At 42.0% G+C, this 19,727-nt stretch overlaps 1 protein-coding gene across 11 annotated transcripts; it reads right to left on the reverse strand.

The window, feature by feature from the left end:
• Positions 1 to 2,311: 2,311 nt before the first annotated feature.
• HNRNPA3 (heterogeneous nuclear ribonucleoprotein A3) lies at positions 2,312 to 19,278 on the reverse strand. 11 transcript variants are annotated; one of them, XR_007204779.1, is made up of 14 exons: positions 18,876 to 18,975; positions 15,344 to 15,455; positions 14,857 to 14,880; positions 11,105 to 11,227; positions 10,868 to 11,014; positions 10,575 to 10,785; positions 10,241 to 10,330; positions 10,073 to 10,180; positions 9,863 to 9,943; positions 9,019 to 9,165; positions 8,057 to 8,182; positions 7,903 to 7,974; positions 4,783 to 4,857; positions 2,312 to 2,586 (listed from the first exon to the last, which is right to left on the reverse strand). XR_007204779.1 is itself a non-coding variant. In XM_048309479.1 (13 exons), exons 2-12 carry the CDS (start codon positions 15,407 to 15,409, stop codon positions 7,922 to 7,924), a joined length of 1,176 nt encoding a protein of 391 aa, XP_048165436.1. In that variant the 5' UTR covers positions 15,410 to 15,455; positions 18,876 to 18,975; the 3' UTR covers positions 2,312 to 4,857; positions 7,903 to 7,921. The 11 variants fall into 11 exon arrangements, 9 of the variants coding, with proteins under 9 accessions (XP_048165436.1, XP_048165435.1, XP_048165442.1 ...); XR_007204778.1 differs by having other exon boundaries at positions 2,312 to 2,607; XM_048309479.1 differs by having other exon boundaries at positions 2,312 to 4,857.
• Between the last annotated feature and the right edge of the window lie 449 nt (positions 19,279 to 19,727).

Consider the following 19,727-nt stretch of genomic DNA (forward strand, 5'->3'; position numbering starts at 1 on the left):
CGTGTTTATTCCCAAACTTCTTAACCTTGCTGGAGTTGCATGTCAATCAGAAAGCCTCTCAGCTGGCTATGAAAGCTAGAAGAACAATTTCATATCATCCCAATTCTACATCATATCACTTTTTATGGACCTTTTGAGTGTCCTCAAAAAAAAAACCCTGTGCATTTAGGAAGCAGAGAAAGTATTGTTGTGTCACGGGCTGCTGTGAAAGGATTCCAATTTCCAGCTGTTCTGTGCTGCTTGCTGCTTTCATACAACACTCCAGTGCCTGCAAGCCTTCTCACCTGAACAGCAATAATTGGTTTGGAGCCTTCAGTGATGTAGGTACCAGCTTTGGTTTTCCCCAGATGCACTGAATGGCAGATTATCTTTTACTGCTTGGCTGGCCACAGTAGCATCAGTGTAACTTCACAATGAGCTTTTGGTTTTATTACCCCACAACTTTGTCACCTTGTCTCTATCTTCTGTGAACTCATTTACCAGTTCTGAATAGCAGAGGCACCTGGTGCAAACACGTTCTTCCTGCCCCTCTGCCTTGGCAGAGCAGGGGGAGGAAAAGCAGGGCAGGAACAGCTTCACCACAAAGGTAGGTTTGTTCCAGGGCAGTGTAACACCAGGAGCCATGATCCTATTGACTACATCGTCTTTAAAAGGCAGGGGTACTGCCAAGTACCAGGACCAGAAGGAAGTCTTTGGTACTTAAACCTGGGACTTGCAGATGTTCCAGCCCTACCTACCTGAAGAGAAAAAGATTTCACGAGGCTTCTCATATAGTTACTTGCTGCAGACTTTCAAGTGAGGTTCTGCCCTGCAAATTGTCTGTGTCTGACACTGCAGATACAGTGGAGTCATGAAAAAATTCGGCTCAGCTTTCCAGCATCTCATGAGTACTAGGAACCTGTTGCATCAAGTACTAACATCTGTGCTTTTGCAGAAGACACTGGAAAATGCAGATCTAGGTGATCCAGCTTGCACCTTGGGGCTGCTTACCTGACCTTCTGTGTGAGCTGTGTGCCAGGCCATCCCCCTGCCCCGTCCTTGACACACTCTGAATGCAGAAACACTCCTCTGCTTGGAGTAAATGGTCAGCAATAATGGTTGAAAACCTGGAGACTCGATTTAATGGACTTTATTTGCTCTAGAGAATTTAGCTGGTGCCTGGCTGTCCTACATCAAAACTACTGCAGCAGCGGGGGTTATCTTCCCTTCTGATGCTGTTAAAATGTGCCTCCCAGCTTTGGCACCAGCACTGCTCAGAAAGGAAAACCCCAACAATTGCCAAGCCTGGCTGAGCACTAGGGGAATGCAAGACACTGCTGCCATTTAAAACAAGAGGACTAATCCATATTTAAGGATGGCAATTTTAGAGCATAGGCATCAAGGAGCAAGCACACCGAGCCATGGCCCCGGATAGTCTTTCAACACTGATACACAGTAACTCTTACACACAGGCAGGGCTGATGGCAAAGCACAGAGCACCTAAAGAGCTCCGGGGTTCCCCTTGCCATTAACTACACTATCAAATGTCTGTCAGAGAAAATTCTGTCTACAGCTACAATAGAAATACTTTTAATTACAGATCGGCTATAAAACAGACACCTCAGTAAACTCCTGCCCTGCACTTCCACTTGTTCCTTAATTTGTTCACTAAGGTGAAACCCAAAGGCAAACAGCATGCTTACAGCCTTTACAGGCTGCACCACCCATTTGTCTAAAACATAATACAAAGATACTCCTTCCATTACCAAAACAAAAGTGCAACAAGAAGAAACCTGCAGTTAACACAGCAGCCTTGTTTGAATTTTACCAGGTGAAGAATCAGGCTGAAGTAACTCGGCCTGTGACAACTTGCATTCAGTTTAAACCAGTGTTCTTCACATCATCAACACAGTGAATGCTGCACTCTCATCAAAACACCCAACATCATTAAGGAAAAAAATTCCACATTACCTATATAAAAACATCAGATTGCAAACTATAACCTTCATTTTATTATTATCATTACTGAGGTACAAAGTACGTTCCCAAACCTGAGAATCACTAGTGACATTGCCAAATCTAAAGCATCACAATGCTAACCTCATGCGTTGACAAGCTGCCATGTAGAGACCATTTGTTTCTGGATCAAAACATTCAGTTTTAAAACTATTAAGAGTAAAGCTGAAACACTGGGCTAAACCAAAATTTTTTGGCTTGCAGTCCCAAGTCAGAAAGATGATCCTGTAAGAAAACGTGCTGAAATAATTCAAGACCACTTCGTGTTCTTCACGGCACTAAAAGAAGGTGATGCCAACGCATTTTAGATTGTAAGTCATTTGATAATATACACTTTATTCTGATACAAAATTGAAATATTTTAACAAATTTCAATCCATTATGGACTATACTGAAATTTTAAATTTCCATGCTATTTTAACTTGTTTAACCACAAGTTCTAAGATGTCAGCACACTAGCACCATTGCTCTTGAAGTCTTTGTCAGTTATTACACCATTTTATTCTGTTTCCAATCTTGCGATATTATCTTCTACATGAAGGCCATTTTTTCTTCTATGGAGATACTTGGATACTTTAGTTCAGGAAAAAGCTAATAGAGAGAGATGTCAACCTGTAGCACCCACAGCAGAAAAAGAATCATCTATCAGATACCTGAATTTCAGTGACACTCAAGATCTCACATGCTCCACACAAATTTAAGATACACACACTTGTCAGAGACCACAGACTCATTTGTGAATATTCCACCTCAGTGTAGACAGTACATGAAAACATGTTAATGGCTTAAACACAGGAACCAAAGACAGCATGTCAGTACATCACACAGTCAATGCTTGAAAAGACTAGGAACCTTAAGTATTGAAAGGATATCAAAGTTAAAATGCCATGTTTAATTTCAGTTTTCTGTAATAAGAGTTACCAATTCTCCATCAATCTGGGCTGCTTTTGGGGAAACCCCCTTCACTACCTGGAAGTACCATTTTTGTTATCAAGTAAATCTCTGTACAACTGCAGCTTAGGGACCAATGCTTCGTTACACTTGCATCTTCATATCCCCATCTCCATTTACAGCTGCTATTTTCAATAGAAGCCAGTAAACAAAAGCATGACCCTGAAACAACGTTCTTAACTCTTAGAAGTGCCTCTTGGACAGAGATACATACACTTGACCAAGTATTCCCCTAAGAATGTGTTTATTTTGGTCAAAGTTATTTCTGAACAAATTTGGCTATAAATAACTGAATTTTGAATTCAGCAAATTAGTCTAACAAGAGTGTTATAAATCAAAGTGTGAAAATAATTCTAACAGTGATTATCTGTTTCTGTATGCGGTGCAAAAAGACCTGTCCAGAGCATGGAACAAGTCTGCAGCAATGTGGAAAAGTAGAGCTCTGCTCTATACACAGGCCTAGTACCAGAATGTAAACTACAAAGTTTTTGTTAAAAACCCATTTCAAAACATTTTCAAAATTTTACTGTTGAAAAAATCCAAAGACCACTCAAGTACATGAGCATTTGCCCTCACCTGAGGGGCAATGCTGTTCCCCATAACCTGTTGCTGCACACGTGCCTGTGGGAGTTTTGCCACGCACAGCAAAAGCACAGGTTTCCTCCCACTTTTAGGTCTAAGAAAGCAAGCTTGTCACCTCAGCAACAAGCTATCTGGCACATTACCATACTGAGGCAACTGTGACTGTACTGCTGCAGCTTCAGATTATGACTGACACAAATTTGTGTCGTTTTTTAAAAAATATATGCAGTCATCATGAGAATTTCAATTAAATAGCTTCTGATTTTATGAAAATCTCTCTGTATTACTTCCAAATTACATTTAATTGTATATTAAAAAGTCAGGAATTACTTTGTGGAAGCCTACAGGCAGCAGGTAAAAAGTTTAAATACTTGAATCAGTTTGTGAACATGCAACTGCCTCTGACTAGGCAGGTTCCATTTGACTACTTTCAGAGCTACTGAAGTAAACCAACACTAAAATAGAAATTGACTTCCTAAGAATGCACATGCTCAGAAATGTATTGGGAAGTTTAAATAGATGCTGAAGTACTTTATAAAAAGACCTCTAACAACCAAGGATGCAGAAATGGAAATAATACATGTTCCAAGAGTTAATACATGTTCCAATCTGTGTAAAATCAAGATTCCACAAGAAGTTTTTATTGCCATTCACCTGTACAAATGCCACTGTAGTTTCAGCTCGGTATCATGACAGTATTGGTCTCTACTATCCTGCCTAAAAGCACCCAGAATCTCAAAGGGAGCTCTTTGATTTGTGGAGGTAAATACAACATCACCTGCTAAGCCAAGGTCCACTATGTAGGAGGGAAATCCCAGCTTGCACCAATGCCAAGCTCCCTCCCAGAATGGGTGCAGCAGCAGCGTGTCACACACTGCTGAGAACTGAAGAACCACTTCAGGGTCACTGCTTTTCTGGGCTTCTCTGGGGCACCTCTTTCTGTGACAAGGTACAGAACAATTTCCCCCCACCCCAGCACACTCCCCAGTAACCAAAACACATTATTTCAAAACATCAATTTGTTTTGTTGATCTCAGACACAAAGCAATTTTGTATCTGCCAGGAACAGAAGATTCTTTAATAGCAATTATGCCAGCAAGCAGCCTTCATCCAGAACAGGAAACACTGGATGACGTACGCTGGAATATTTGCTGCTTAGTACTTATGGCCTCCCTTGATACTAAAAGGCTGTCAAAGGAAAGCCTAGAAGGAAATAAGGGTTAAACACATTTTACTATACACTACAAATCTTACCCAGTCAGAAACCTTCATTTGAAGAGGATGTGCAAGACATTCCCCATTTTGTCAAGCAGCAGCTTCTCATTCAACCTGAAAATTAAAGAAATTACTCTTACCTTGTTTAAAAACCTCCCACCACTCTTTATAATTCATGAAAAATTTTAAAGGCAAACCTTACCTATGCTCATTGCCCTTCCTTTCAGGTCTAAATGCTAGACCTATTGATTTTGAGTCAACTCAAGTAGCTATCACTCAAGGAGGTTCCAAAAGGTGAAGAACTCTTGCTAGACTTTCTTCGATATTTCAGCTGTGATAAGCAGATTTAACTAGCCTTGGGAAAGCTGCTCACTATCAGCACAGTATCTTATTCCTTCACTTTTCTGGAAGTTGAAGCTGTTGCTCCTGCTGCCTTGTCATTCTTTAATTAGGCTGACTTCTCCATACTCAATAGGCTGCTGAAGTCCTGTCTTACGAGTCTCCTTAGCAATGTATGGATCAAAGAAGTACATCCTAGGTTCTGTAAAGCTGGCGGATCACTGTCCTCATGGCTTACACTTTTCCACGTCACACACAACAGCTAAGCTACCCCACCCACCTACAAAGCGGTCACTTACATCCATCTCTTAAAAGGTTGCATACAGATCTTGTTCATAAAGTTTATTATAACACTATTTTTCAAAGTTAACATTGTAGTCACAGTACAGCTACAAGAGGCCCTGTTAAAAACAACACTGTCAATACATTCTAAAAAAATTTAGAAATACCAGATCAATTGTCAGAAGGGAAATCAACCCCATCCTCCAGTTGCCCCTGCAATCAGATGCAGGCCCCAGGTGCAAGTCTACACATCTTCTAGCATGGTAACGTACAAAGCAAGTCGGTAGTTAGGTGTCTCACTCCCTAGTGAGTTGTGGTTTAGTTTCCCATGTTTTCAAACTCAAATGGGTTGTTTAAAAAATGCCTTTATTGAAGTACAGCCTCCCCCCCACCCCAAGCCCAAATGAACATGTACAACAACAGAAGCGTTCACTAAACCACCAATTCTTGCTTTAACTTTTGAGATCTTTCAGAACTCCACAGACAAGAATAAGCAGAAATCCATTTTTGGAGGCTACCATCTTGACACTGGTTCCTTGTTTTAGTGTACTGCAGTCTAAATACACTCCAATAACAGCGTTTAAATAACATGTTTAATTTTTTTCAAACAACACACTTATTTTTCTACCACTTCTTAAAAATTATAATTCATTATTAATATGACTGATTATGCCTTGAGCAATTTCATACATCTTTGCAGATTCATTCCTACACTGGAATTGCATTTACCTTATACTGCACATTGACCCAGAAGTGAAACAGGCGTGAGTAATTCCAATACATATTGCCAAGTGTCTGAGTATTTCTTTTATTGACTGGGTCCCTACTCTTCTGAGTCTGAATTGACAGCAAGCACTGGCCTGGCAATAGTCAAGAGAATTCACATCAGATGAGGACAGGACAGACTGCAGTGCCTTAATTTGGAGGTCAGAAGTGAGAATGAATTACAATTTCTAGCCGTATGTACTTGGTCACATTTTCTACTCCACTGCACCAAATCCAGTTGTAGCACACTATCATTCTGCCTGTGGAAACTCGGGGCTGTACCACTCTACGTTGTGGGAGTTTCTAGTGGGTAAAATAGAACTAGATGGTGTTTAATCTGTGAGCTCTCAGCTTAGCACACACATCTGCCAGGGAAACAGCTCAAGAACTCTATTAAAGAGCCCATGGGGAATGGGCTTTTGAAATGCATTACCTGGGACTGTCAGTGATTACACCTGAGCTACCCTTGGCTCCCAGTCAGAAGAATGTGTCCAGAAAATTGCCTAGGGTGCATGCAAGAAAGTATATAGCCATTAAATTATGAGGAACATACCTATTACTCTCACTATGACGCCTCATTTAATTGAAACAGTGCAGTCTGGTGCGAGGGAGAAGGAAATGGGGACAAAGGGGATGAAAATTCCAAGCCACCCTCCCCAAAGTATAGTTTTATTGAAACAGAATCATTGTATATCCCAAGGAAACAGGCACTTGATTCCCCCCACCTTAACTTCTCGGGAATTACAATAAATATAAAGGTAAAAAGCAAATTTCTTTTTCTCTTCACCCAGGACTTAAACAACTTCAGTTATCCCTTATGCATCTCAAATGAGACGGGAGACAGCTTTCATGTGTCTAAAGTTGGTCTTGTTAAAATATTTATCATGCCTTATTTTCTTGAAGCGCTAGTACTAATACAGAACTACAAATTAAAAAAATATGCACAAACCAAAAAGTAATTTGAAATTTTCATTAAGGTAAAGCTTAGTTCTATGATTCACAAACACTAATTTGAGTAACTCAATCCTAGTTATACATCTAAACAAACTATAATGCAACATACAGATGTTTTCCCTCTGTATGCCTATGTAACTCATGTCAATGACAGTTACGTATATACACTGAGACTAGACCCCTTAAGACTGCAAATCAATAGGTGTTTCTATTGTTAACTTTAAATTAATACAAAATAGTAATTGAGAAATGCATTTATCTTCTCTATTAACTAACAAGGAAACACCCTAAACTACATTTCATTTCTGTTATAGAGTTCTCTGTACTAAATGTGGAAAAACTGAACTACACAAATATTGAAAAGTTAAAAATTCATTGATTTGTTTATTCCTGGTACCACTACCACAATTTACAGGGCAATATACCTGATGTAATGGGAAAATAAAAAGAAAAAAGAAAGACAAAGCTACAACAGAGAAAGACCTCAGGAATGTACATCTAATCGACACTACATTGCATGAATCAATAGCTGCACTTTTTGCAAACTGTGGCTATGACAGTCCTGATCAAGAAGGGTTTCCTGTTTAAGCTGCAGTAACTTTTCTGACTATGGATCATCGTTCCTTCTGTGGCAGATTTTACAGTTCCTCTAATTCATTTGGGACGACTGTCTCAAAGTAACCTGCAGCTTTCCTGACAACTCCTCGCTCTCTCTCCTGCTAAGAACTGTAGCCTGTTGAATACAGGATAAGAAAATTATTACTCTCAGTGAACAGTTGTACATCATTAATCATCATTATAAATATGCATTACACCTACCCTTTTTCTGGTAGCATTTTTAGAATCTTCTACCACCATAGCCCCCACTTCCACTTCCAGATCCATAACCACCTAAAAAAACAGTGTGTATACTGAAATACATGAACAAGGGATTTTAACTCAAAAAATATTTTCTGTACAGAATCACACTTACCACCATAGGGACTGCCTGAACTTCTGCCACCAAAGCTGCCACCACCTTTCATGGGACCATAGTTAGACTGCTGTTGTCCACTGTAATTGCCAAAATCATTGTAGTTTCCACTTCCACCATAATTACCTGAAACAAGTAATTTATAAAGCCATGTTTGTTCAACACTTAGGACATGAAGATCACCAAATTCTGACATCCAATGTAAAAATAAATTGCAGGAGTTTAGAACAACTTAAAATTAAGTTCATGTATTTTGATGTGACCTCTATGAAAACCTCTATGCAATACTTGCACAAGTAACAAAGACCCTTGGTATTTTTACTATTAGAAATTGGTATTTTATCAAAGATGAAACACATCACATTATAAGCACATTTGAGTAGGCAATTTTCTGTTAACCCAATAGGCCAAATTAAGGCCCCCAAAGTCAGAAAAACATAGGTTTCACCACTGTTCTTCTACTGCACAACCTTGCACGTATGACAGTAACGTACATGACTATTTACTCCAGCAAAAGACAGAAGTGTAATGGACATACTGCACACATACATCAGAAAGTACAGCAAGTATATAGCACTTCTAGCAGCTGAACTCCCCAAATTTCAGGAAAATAATTAAAAAAACCTTATAAAAATCTGTATAGTCTTCACAAAGGAGGATGTGATCTACATGTTGTGACCTGGTATCCAAGGACAACATACTTGAAATGGTCAAAACTTAAAATTCTTATACTTTGCCTCCACGCACAGATTCATAACCAAAGCTTTTTGAAAAATACATCCCTGGCAAAACAACGTTGTACTTTATCAAAGCTGATCCACATGGAAAAGAACTTTCTTTATGCAACATGGCCTTCTACATTAAAACCTGTTCATATAACTCATTTTATGCATTACCATATTTCAGGTGTTACAAAATGAAACCTAAGAACCATGGATGTCAAACTAAAGCTGCAATCTTACCACCACCAAAATTTCCTCCTTCATTGTAGCCATCATATCCTCCTCCCCCACCTCCATATCCACCACCTGGGTTTCCATATCCTGGTCCTCCACCACCACCATAACCTCCTCTGCTGCCATAGCCAGGACCGCCTCCATAGCTGCCACCTTTGAACAGAAGAAGAGTCAAACTTAACACACCAAAGCTAAGTACCAGTAAGGAAAGATCCATTTAACAAAAAAACCCCAAACCAACACACTTGAACAATAAAAATGACCCACGGCACCTTCCCTGTACTATATTCATTGTGGTTGCATGATTTATCTAAACTATTTAATTTAAAAAACAACCCCATGCCCATAAAGTCAGGACCTAAGTAATTAATTACATGCTACTTGTCTCATCCCTTTTTGCTTTTTGGTAATTTCTGTATTTCTCTTCAGATGCATGTTGGATACTCATCCTAACTGCATCATGAAAAAGATACTACTGAACCACAAAAAGAAGTCTTAAGAGCCAACTGAAAACATTTCTGGTATGACAGTTGATTACTGCTTTATTCAGTTTTAGTCATCTCAACTGACATCAGAATCTTTACTTAGTTCTCAATAATAAACAGCTCCCTCATGACCTTGTCATACGAGATTTTTTAAAGGGTAAATACAAACAAGTATTTTTTCCACCCATTATTTTGTGGGGAGAACAAAAAGAAGTTAATTCTTCACAGCTCTACAATGCAGACGTTTTATTTTTGTTATTGCCATTTTCACATTATCACCAAAATAGACTTTGCTTTCAAGGTGAAGGCAAGACTTACAGCTGGTTCTAACATTGGGGAGAAAAGGAAATGAACAATACACTTACCATCACCAAATCCATTGTATCCGTCACCACCCCCAAAGCTTCCTCTGCTCCCACCACCGCCACCACCACCCCCATAGCCTCCTAGAACACAAAACAGATGAGAATGTTTTCCTGAACACACATGTCAAGTGTTTGAGCCAACTGACACAGGAAACAAAAAAACCAACCAAAAGATAAATCACATTCTATACTAGTATTCCAGCCATTTACCTCTCCCGCCAAAGTTTCCTCCTCGGCCAAAATTCCCTCCACCGCCTCCAAAGTTTCCACGGCCCATGAAGTTGCCTGAGCCACCCCCACGACCTACAAAATATTTCACTTGAATTACATTAATTGAAAACCTGTTACACAAAATAGCTATGCACAACTACAACTCACCTCTCTGAGAGCTAGCAGTCTGCATCTCTTGTTTTGAGAGTGCTTTTTTCACTTCACAGTTGTGTCCATTTATAGTATGGTATTTCTGAACTACAGAAAATAGTGAAATAGGAAAGTTAGAAAATCACACCACAGCAACATAGTGTAAAACTCTCATAGAAAGCTACTGTAAGGCATGAGCATGCTTTGAAAAGTAACACTAAATCAACCCTATCCCTTACACAACAGTAAAGCAGCTGATCATGCAAACACCTCATTCTACACATGGCTGTTATGAAATCTTATTTGAACACTTTTATCCCGTAAGTCATTTCTCACTAAAGAGGTTACGTACCAACAATTTTATCAACTGTATCATGATCATCAAAAGTTACAAAAGCAAAGCCTCTTTTCTTTCCACTCTGCCTGTCTTCCATGACTTCTATGGTTTCAATCTTGCCATATTTTTCAAAGTACTCCCTTAAATTATATTCTTCTGTGTCTTCTTTAATTCCACCAACAAATATTTTCTTTACTGTGAGGTGTGCCCCAGGCTTTACAGAATCCTGCAGTACCAAAAATGACATTCAGTGCTTTAAATTATTAGGTAAAGATTAGGATATACAGTTAACTGGAACACTAACTCACCTCCCTTGAAACTGCTCTCTTTGGTTCAACCACGCGTCCATCAACCTTATGTGGTCGAGCACTCATGGCAGCATCCACCTCCTCCACACAGGAATAAGTCACAAAGCCAAAGCCTCTGGAACGTTTTGTTTGTGGGTCTCTCATCACCTGCAAACACACAAGGAGGCACTCTGAATTTCTGTGCTACTTTAAGTACCTAATCCTTTCAAAAGCACAAACTAACAACAGAGACTTTACCACACAGTCCGTGAGCGTGCCCCATTTCTCGAAGTGCTCTCTCAAGCTATCATCTGTTGTTTCAAAGCTCAGACCTCCAATGAACAGCTTTCGTAACTGCTCTGGCTCCTTTGGCTCATGGCCCTAGAAAATCAAAAAATTGAAAACATATTTTGAATACAAACCACAGAATTAAAATTTCACTGAATTACTAGAAATTATCTTTGCACATTATAACTACAAATAGGTGAAATACATTTACATAAAAACAATGACTTCTAATGGGTTTAGACAGCAGCATAGTAAACACTTAATGAGGTGTGATTTTAATTAGAACACTAACTAACAACTTAAGAGTGCTAAAATGCAAACAGTAAAGGGATTTCCATATACTAGGTAACTTGGTTGCTCCCCAGCACCCTGAAGTGCATTCACTCTGTGCCTATCTTTGAGTTGCAGATCGCGCTGTAGGGACTGGGGATGACGCACTGTTAGATAAAGGGAAGCTCTGACACCTTATGAAACATAATTATGCGGAAGTATAAAAAATTTAAGGACGCGGTATGCAAGAATAAAAGGGTCCTGCTCAGACTGAGTGTCTACTCTTTGGGGATGTCCATTTTGAAAGGTTACTTTCACACATTTTTAAGAAACATATCAATTCTAAATTCCTTGAAATTATAAATTTTGTACTTGCGTAATTTTATGATTGGAGTACACGTAAGCAAGAAAGTGCCAAGTACATATGTGGATTTTAGTGTTATAAGAAATACCTGTCAAATGTGAAGCAATATGGACCTATGTCCTACAGACAAAAAAATGCCATGAACAACTCATCAATGACCAGTAGTGGGTACAACCACTGGAATAAGATGGGTAACTTAGCAAGCATCACAGAACAAGCAAGTTTTAATAGCTCTTGGTAACATTGCCTATATGTGATCAGTCACATTTTAAAAGGTGCAAATTTGCAAGCTCAGTTTTCTATCACATGGCTGAAATGGGCTTAAGAGTACAATTGTGTTTCTGCTGTTTCAATGCTGCACTTTTTTAGTAGGCCTGGAATTTGACAGTGAGTTTACAAAAATTTGTTTTACAACTCCTATCGTCAGAGAAGTCTTATTAAAATCTCATTCAGCAAGTGGGTACTTTTGTGCATGTAAAAACACTCCACAAGGTGCTTGCCGGCTATGCTGTGTATGACTTCAGTTCTGCAGCATCAGTGTTCAACAGCCTTCACTGTTCCTGCTAGAGGGCATTAAACCAGACTATATGCAGTATTATCCTGAGAGGTAAACTACATAACACCAGCCATAGACTTCTATCTGTAGACATTCTGCTTTAAATCTGAAGTGCTTTAACTTCTGCGATGCTGCTAGGGCTGGCCAGGAAAGCTTACGCCCCTTTCAGTGAGAGTTTCTCAATTATACAGTGCTTTAGCAAACCGCTGGTTAATGCTCAGGTTGTACTACAGGAAACAGTAACTAAGATTATGAAAAGCTATCCAGGAAGTAAATCCCTGCCCTTACATCTGCTGAATTTTGTGAGAAAGAATCCCAGCATTCTCACAAACAGCTTTCTATTTAAGGCTTTGTTACCTCAGCATCATCATATAAATCTTTAGCAGTCAGTCGTCCCATGAGTACAAAGTAAAGCTTCTAGTGTCTTCTAAAGTGATCCCGACTACAAAGGTATAAAAAAACCCCAACAACTCCCTTCCCACTACATGTAAACTTCTAATTTTATAGGATTACATACCTACTGCATATAGAAACTGCTTTAGGTCAAGCATTATTTGTTGCTAATTGCAATTTTTAAAAAAAATCTACTGACAGTTTTGAGTTATGTTAAAGCTGGGAACACTAAGTGTTTCAAACTCTTCTACACATACTCCTCAAGGCTACGAGAGTTTTCAGCTAACAACTCAAGAGTGCTTTTACCTTAAAAGAATGATCAGAGGATTTTTCAGGTAAGGAAAAATGAAGCTTTTTTCTGCTTATTGTTATTATGTGCACGTGAACTGCTGTTCTCGTACAGCACAAAGAACAACTGCTGTTACAGCTTCTCTGTTCTACTAGAAAGAAATTATCCTCAGGACACATACATATTATAGGAACTCTATCCAAAAATAGGTGGCTACACTTTCTTGGAGAAATCAGGCATTTTTTTTTTTAGGCAGTTTGTTCTCACTGTAGTTTTCAGAGTGCTGTCCTCAATCACACAAGATGCTGCTTTTCAGTTGTCCTGCTGCAAGTTATTTCTAACAGCAGTCTCTCCTGGACAGAAAATCCTGCACAACAAATCTCTCCCTTAGTGTAACTATCACCCTGCTCTATCAGAATCAGCAGGCTGCCTCCTGCTCAGCTGACACGGCAGGCCAGCACGCCATTTTGCAGCACTCCTTTGGTGGGGGTGGGGAGAGCAGCTGCAAGAACGCCCAGCCTGCCTTTAGTCGCCAAGACACCGTTTCTCCCCCATAGCTGTTAAGAGGGGCTTCCAGACACACTAGAAGCCTCTGCGGAGGCGGAGATCTTTCATTCTGCCTCAAATTTAGCCTACCCCCCTACAACCCAAGCTCTGCGCAGGCCCGGCCGCCTCCATTTTGTGCTCAGCCGCGGCCGCCGCGCCGCCAATATGGAGCCGAGGGCGGGGCGCGCGCGGGCCGGCGCCGCAGTGGCGCCACGGGCGGGGCCCCGCCGCGGGGCCCAGGGAGAGGCCGGCGCTGCGGGCCCGGCTCAGCTCCTGCTGCAGCAAAACCCAACCGCTGCCTCCAGGCCCTACCGAAACCCCCGCACGCTCGGCGCACTGTAACTGTACCTCTCGCCTACGAGGGGAAGAGAAGATGGCAGCTAGAACCTCCTGAGAGTCCTGCAAAAATCCTCACCTGTGCAGAAATCCCGACACCTTTTGACAACACTGCTGCAGATACATACTGCTTCTATCCTGAGGCTGCCATCAACTGAAATTTCCTATGGCAGGGGTTTTGAATCGTCAGCGTTTTGGAGTTGCAGTTATTTCTCTCTAAAGACACAGTTTTGCAGTGGAGCCCTCCCACGCATTCTACCTCTAAGCAGCAGCAGGTGTCCACAAAATGCCTGTCACCAAACCTACACTCACAGCTGTGGCTAAACCTGAGACCACCCTGTTCCCCGGGCACTACGATCCTAGACTGTCTTCTGAAACAAGAAAGCTTACAGGCAACTGGGGCCTCAGCAACTTTCCCTGTGAAGCATTCTCTAGAAACTCAATAGCTTCTAAAGATCATTGCAGGGCAATCTACTTTTGTGAACTACAAGAGCTTATTTAGTATGCGGCTGATAACCCCAGTTACACTCAATCCAAAGTCCAAATGAGTGAAGAGAGTTTCAACATTCCTTCCAAAAGGACTTTACACACCATACTCTAATACAAAATAACCATACACTACCAGACACATGCAACTCAGACAAGATTTGTTCGTGATTCAAATGTATAGGCCCTCCCACATTGCAGTAGTATATCATTCCAGAAAAAACTTGGTTTGAACTAGCTAAGATATTCAGACAACCTGAAAAAGTAATGTTAGAAAGCAAACAAATCCAAATATACGAAGAGAAAATGCCTCAGTGATAAGCTATATAAGCATATTTAATACCCTTTTTGCTGATCTTAAAATTGTTTTCTGAAGGGTATTAAGAACTTTCCCCCCCTCCCACTTCCACACCCTACCCCAAAGTAACTAGCTCCCATCCTCCCAGAAACAGCCCCAACATCATCTTCTCTATACTACGCACCTTATTCAGTCTACGGTATTTCTGCTAGAAGCAAAAGAAAACAGTTATTTTTACTTAGTACAGCTCGCTTTCATTTGCAGTGACTATCAGGCAACCATTTTTTTATTAAAAAAAAAAAAAAAAAAAGAACATAGGAACCTGTCTTCATTCCCACTAAAAACAGGACTTTGAAGGTAGGCAGTAATCAAGTTCCTGCTGATACTCTGAGGATGCATGAATTTCTTAATAATTACACCTTGCTTTAATCAGAAACATATATTTAATCAGTTTTCTTATAACAGAAACTAGACAAGCAAAATTTCCCCATTATGCTTAACACCCCACCCCTTAAATTTTAAGTGATAAACTGCAATTTAAAGTTACTCGCTAATACGGGGATGAAGAAGGTAGAAAAAAAAAAGATATTAATATATCAGATAGAAATGGTTTTTCCATATTTTCCCCTTAAAACTACTTTATTTTTAATAGAAAAAACCCATGCTCTCACCTGTGAGGATCGTCTTCCTTTCCTCTTGTAGTCTTCCACTTCTCTCTCTTCCTTAATAGCAGCCATTTTGGAAGGGTACTCTAACTCGGCCTTTCTTTTAGATCTAGGAAACCTAGAAAACAGGTTGGATAAGTCAGTACTTACCCCAGTTCCTGTGACACAGGGCCTCCTCTGGCTGCAATGCACCGGTGTGGTTTACAGGAAGAAACGGGTTAAAGTAGAAAAAAAAAATCCCTGAAGTATTTAGAAGGGTAGAATAAAAAGCCTCAGCCTATTTAGCAGATGGTTACAAAGAGCTGGAAGAAGAACATCTGCTAACCTAGTAAAGCTCACTTTACAACTGTTGGAATAACTAAGTACAAACTAATGCTCAAATCTGTAGCAAACCTTTATCTATTACTGTCTTACAAAACTATTGTGAATACAACTAATACACAGCAAGTAAACTCTACCTTTGATACCCAAACCCACTATAAAAATTCTGCTTCTATGGATTTTAAACCCCAAAACATGTAACATTTTTTCTAATACCACTTATTAGAAATTTCTGATGTGTAACCTCTTGTAATCAGCTATCCAGCACTGTGGAAAACCAGAGGATTTATTTTCCACTAAGAGTAGTACAAGAACCCTTTACTGATGCTACCTTGCAACATCAAGAACTTCAACAGCCAATCCTCAGCAGTCTACAGCACTGGGCATCTGCATTACTTTTGCTGCCATATTTGATTACTACCCAGTACTATGTATGTAATGTATGTATCATTACAAATAGGAAGTCTTTTACAAGATAAACTCAGTAGATGAACCTATACATTCAAATAAAAAAATCATGTTCCCTTTGGCCTTTTTTCTATAAAATTTTCTAGGATAATTCAATTACTCTTAGTATTAATGTACTGGTATCTTTGGCCAATAGTCGTTACTACTTTGGATGTTTCTTGAAGCTCTACTACAGTAGCCAAAACGCAATATTGTTAACTACATTTAACGTACTTCAGTAAAACTATACTTATGCTGCATTTAAAAGCATAGGTATTTACAAGATTAGGTGGGGGTTTTGTTTGTTTGGATTGTAGGGGTTTTTTTTTCAGGTTTTCTTCTGGCAAATTTTGCTCCTGCATACAGAAAGGCAGGCAGGTAGGTCTCTACTAATGAGCAATATATGCTGTTATTCAAAGTGGAAATTCTTGAATATAACTTCATGCTAAAATCCGGTTTCAAATTAAACTCAACTGTGAAATCATCAGTATCATGACTTAACACATAAACAAATTAAAAGGTTTTATTGAGTACAGCAGAAGTGTATTATCTTCAGTTCCTCTCTACGCAACGTTAAACGTACTCCTGAAATCCTTTACATCAAACATCAGTTTGGCCTAAGACATACTAGGACAGTAAGTGCTTTAACTGACCTGTTCAGTTTTTTAAGTCATATATAGGACGTATGAAAATAACACTTCAGGGGCTTTCTACAAACTAGCTGTATGGCGAAATAAAACTTCAGAAATTGTTAGGGAGGAAAGGGATAAGCTTATTTAAATACCTTTTCAAAGTAATGGAAAGTATGCAATGCCCTTCTGAAGTTGTCACCCACTGCTTTCCCCAGTGAGGCTCCACACTGGCCAACATAAAGCTCCGGGGCATGGTCCCTGCCCCAATGGCCTCTGAAGGCCTTGAGGGTTAAAAAGGGAGTTGTCTCCTTGCTAACGCACACCATCAGCTGAGACAGGACACAGCCCTGGCTCAGAACTATTCCTTACAGAAAGTTGTTAAGGCTGACAGTACTAGATTCTTATCACCAACAAAATACTCTATTTAACTCGAGATAAAAATATTTAGAATACTTTTATTATTAAACACTAGCTAAACTGCTGAGCAATTATATACTGCAAGTTAACTACAGAACTTAAAACAGTCTCCAAGGAAATGTGTTAGTTACGATAAAAGACACCAGGACATGCCTCATTACTTATAATACTGCTCTATTTCTTACAGGAGAAAAGAAGCTAACAGAAACAAACCAGACATTACGAAGATGCAAGTTCACCCATTCAAACAGAGAATACTATGGAAATACACTGGTCTTTTCTGTAAGCAACTGAAGTTGGACCTAAAGCGCATACAGTAGGGTATTTTACCAAACCTAAAAGTTAAAAGCAGGAAAAAACTGATTCTCAGCTCTAAGTGTGTTGGAAGTGTATTTCCAACACCAATAGGAACATGTGCCTGGAAAAAACTCCAAGATATTAGCTTAATACCTGACATGATAGGTTTCCAAGCTTTACTGAAGCATCTTTCAAAAGCTTTGAACACATCACCGTTCCCAGTTATTAAACCCTGAGGCAGCTAAAGCAATTGCTTACACGAAACAGTTATTTTTAACTGCTTTGCTAAGTGATCCAGTGTCTTCTGTTTTTAACGTAGTAACAGAAACTAGTGTAACCTGCTGGTTTCTCTGATCTGAATTATTTAAGGTTTCAGGAATGAAGGGAGCAAAGATAAACACCACACACACAAAAATGCACTATTTTTGCTTGCCATACTCTGAAACATTTGAGCAAAAAAACTTTAAGTTTTGAGGAAAGGGAAGAAAAGCAAGGAGAGAGTGTCGTGACTAATGCCCTCCAAGTACGGCAGGGATGGTTCGTCTACATTTGTGCAAGACTGCTTCTTCGTACTGCCCACCAGGATCATGGCAGGATACCAGCGAATGTCGTGGGTCTTTTGCATGTGTAATTGGGGGTTTGGAGAAAAGCAGAAGAACTCTGTACTTTTCTTTCCCCCACCCCCCCCGAGCAGCAAAGGCTCTCAACACGTTTTAACTCCCCCTGGGCAGGGGTGAGATATTAGGGAGGTGCTGCAACGCGTAGCAGCATTGTTCTGCGAGAAGCACCGTACTGCACTAAACGATCTTGATGCTTTTCCAGTCTGTGTGTTCAAGAACATCCCTGCCGCACTCACTACTCCGGGCAGCTTACACTGGAAGGAGGGTGGGCCTGGGGGGGGCGGGGAGGAACACGGGGAGAGCAGAACAATGACGCACGCACGCGTAGGGCTCGCCTTGCCCTACTCCTGCCCGAATACGGGCCCAGGTGTTTCGGTGTCTCTGGGATTCCTGCAAAGGGCTCTGCTGCCCACAGCCCTGCCCCGGGCCGAGCCCCTCTCACCCACGCGTCGAAGCGCTGCGAAATGGCGGCCGCAGCCCGCGGGGCCGCGCGGCGGAAGCGCCGCCTCTCCCTCTCCCTCTCTCTTCCTGCCCGCGCCGCCATTGCGGAGTAACGCGGCGTGTCGCAGGCGAAAGCGGCTCTGGAGCGCGCCAGGAACGCTACAAGGAGGCGGCGGCCGCGGGAACGGCAAGAAGCTCTATGACGTGTTGCCGCCAACCACCCCCTTCCCTCCGCATTTTCCCGCCCGCAGGGTCGGGAGGAATTCGAGCCGCTGCAGCTCCGCGCGGTGCGGCACGAGCCGCCTCGCCTTCCACCCCCGCCTCGGCCGATGGCGGCCAGCCCCACGCCCCGCGCGCAGTTACCTCCATTTTGTGCCCGGGCTCGGCCAGCGCAGCGCCAATATGGAGCCGGGCGGGAGAGGAGGGGGCGGGCGCGGGGGGTCACGTGGCGGCAAGGCGGGCTCGCGGCGGCGCGCGCGCTGCGGCCGTTACCGCTTTTCTTCTCAGGGCCCGCCGCCCATTCCCCCCTTCCCCCCCCCTGCCCCCCCACCCCTCCCGTCCGCGCGCCGCGAGCCCCGCGCGGCGCTTTCCCCGCCGGGAGGACAGAAAGGGTCGGGAGCGAGGGAAGGTGGGGAGAGGGATAGGGAAGGCAGGAAAGAGAAGAGATCACCGTGCCGGCGTTCAGCGACAGCGCCTTCCCGCCCTCGTCGGTCCCACGCCGGCCCCGCGCACGAACCGCCGCCCGCTGTGGGGGTGGCGGCGCCGGCGCAGCCGCGACGGGCGCGCGGGGCGGCCCCGCCTCCCCTCACTGGGGCCGCCCCCGCCCCGCCCCCGCCGCCCAGGCCGCGTCCCAGCGCCGGGGGCCCTGTGAGGGTGCGCTACGCACAGAGCTCCGCAGTGCCGGGGACAGGCAGGTGGCGTCCGGTGCTTGGTCGGAAAGAGAGGAGAAGGAGGCTACGCTCTGCTTACAGGGGACTTCTGCAGGAGTCCCAGGGTGTGCCCGAGGTGCACAGGGCTTTCTAAGAGAAGTTATTTGTCTCAACGTATTGTTTTATGCTGGAGATGCTGCAGAGAGGCAGCTGAAGATTGGCTCTCCAGAGCTCGTTCAGCGCTCACACTCAGAACTGAGCGTAGCTTAGTCAGTTTCCGGATAAACACCAAGGCCAAGCAGTAAGTTTCACAAGCTTCCCCATTCAGAGGCATTGCCTGTAGCTT

Source organism: Corvus hawaiiensis, chromosome 7, assembly GCF_020740725.1.
Source record: "Corvus hawaiiensis isolate bCorHaw1 chromosome 7, bCorHaw1.pri.cur, whole genome shotgun sequence".
Classification (NCBI taxonomy): domain Eukaryota; kingdom Metazoa; phylum Chordata; class Aves; order Passeriformes; family Corvidae; genus Corvus; species Corvus hawaiiensis.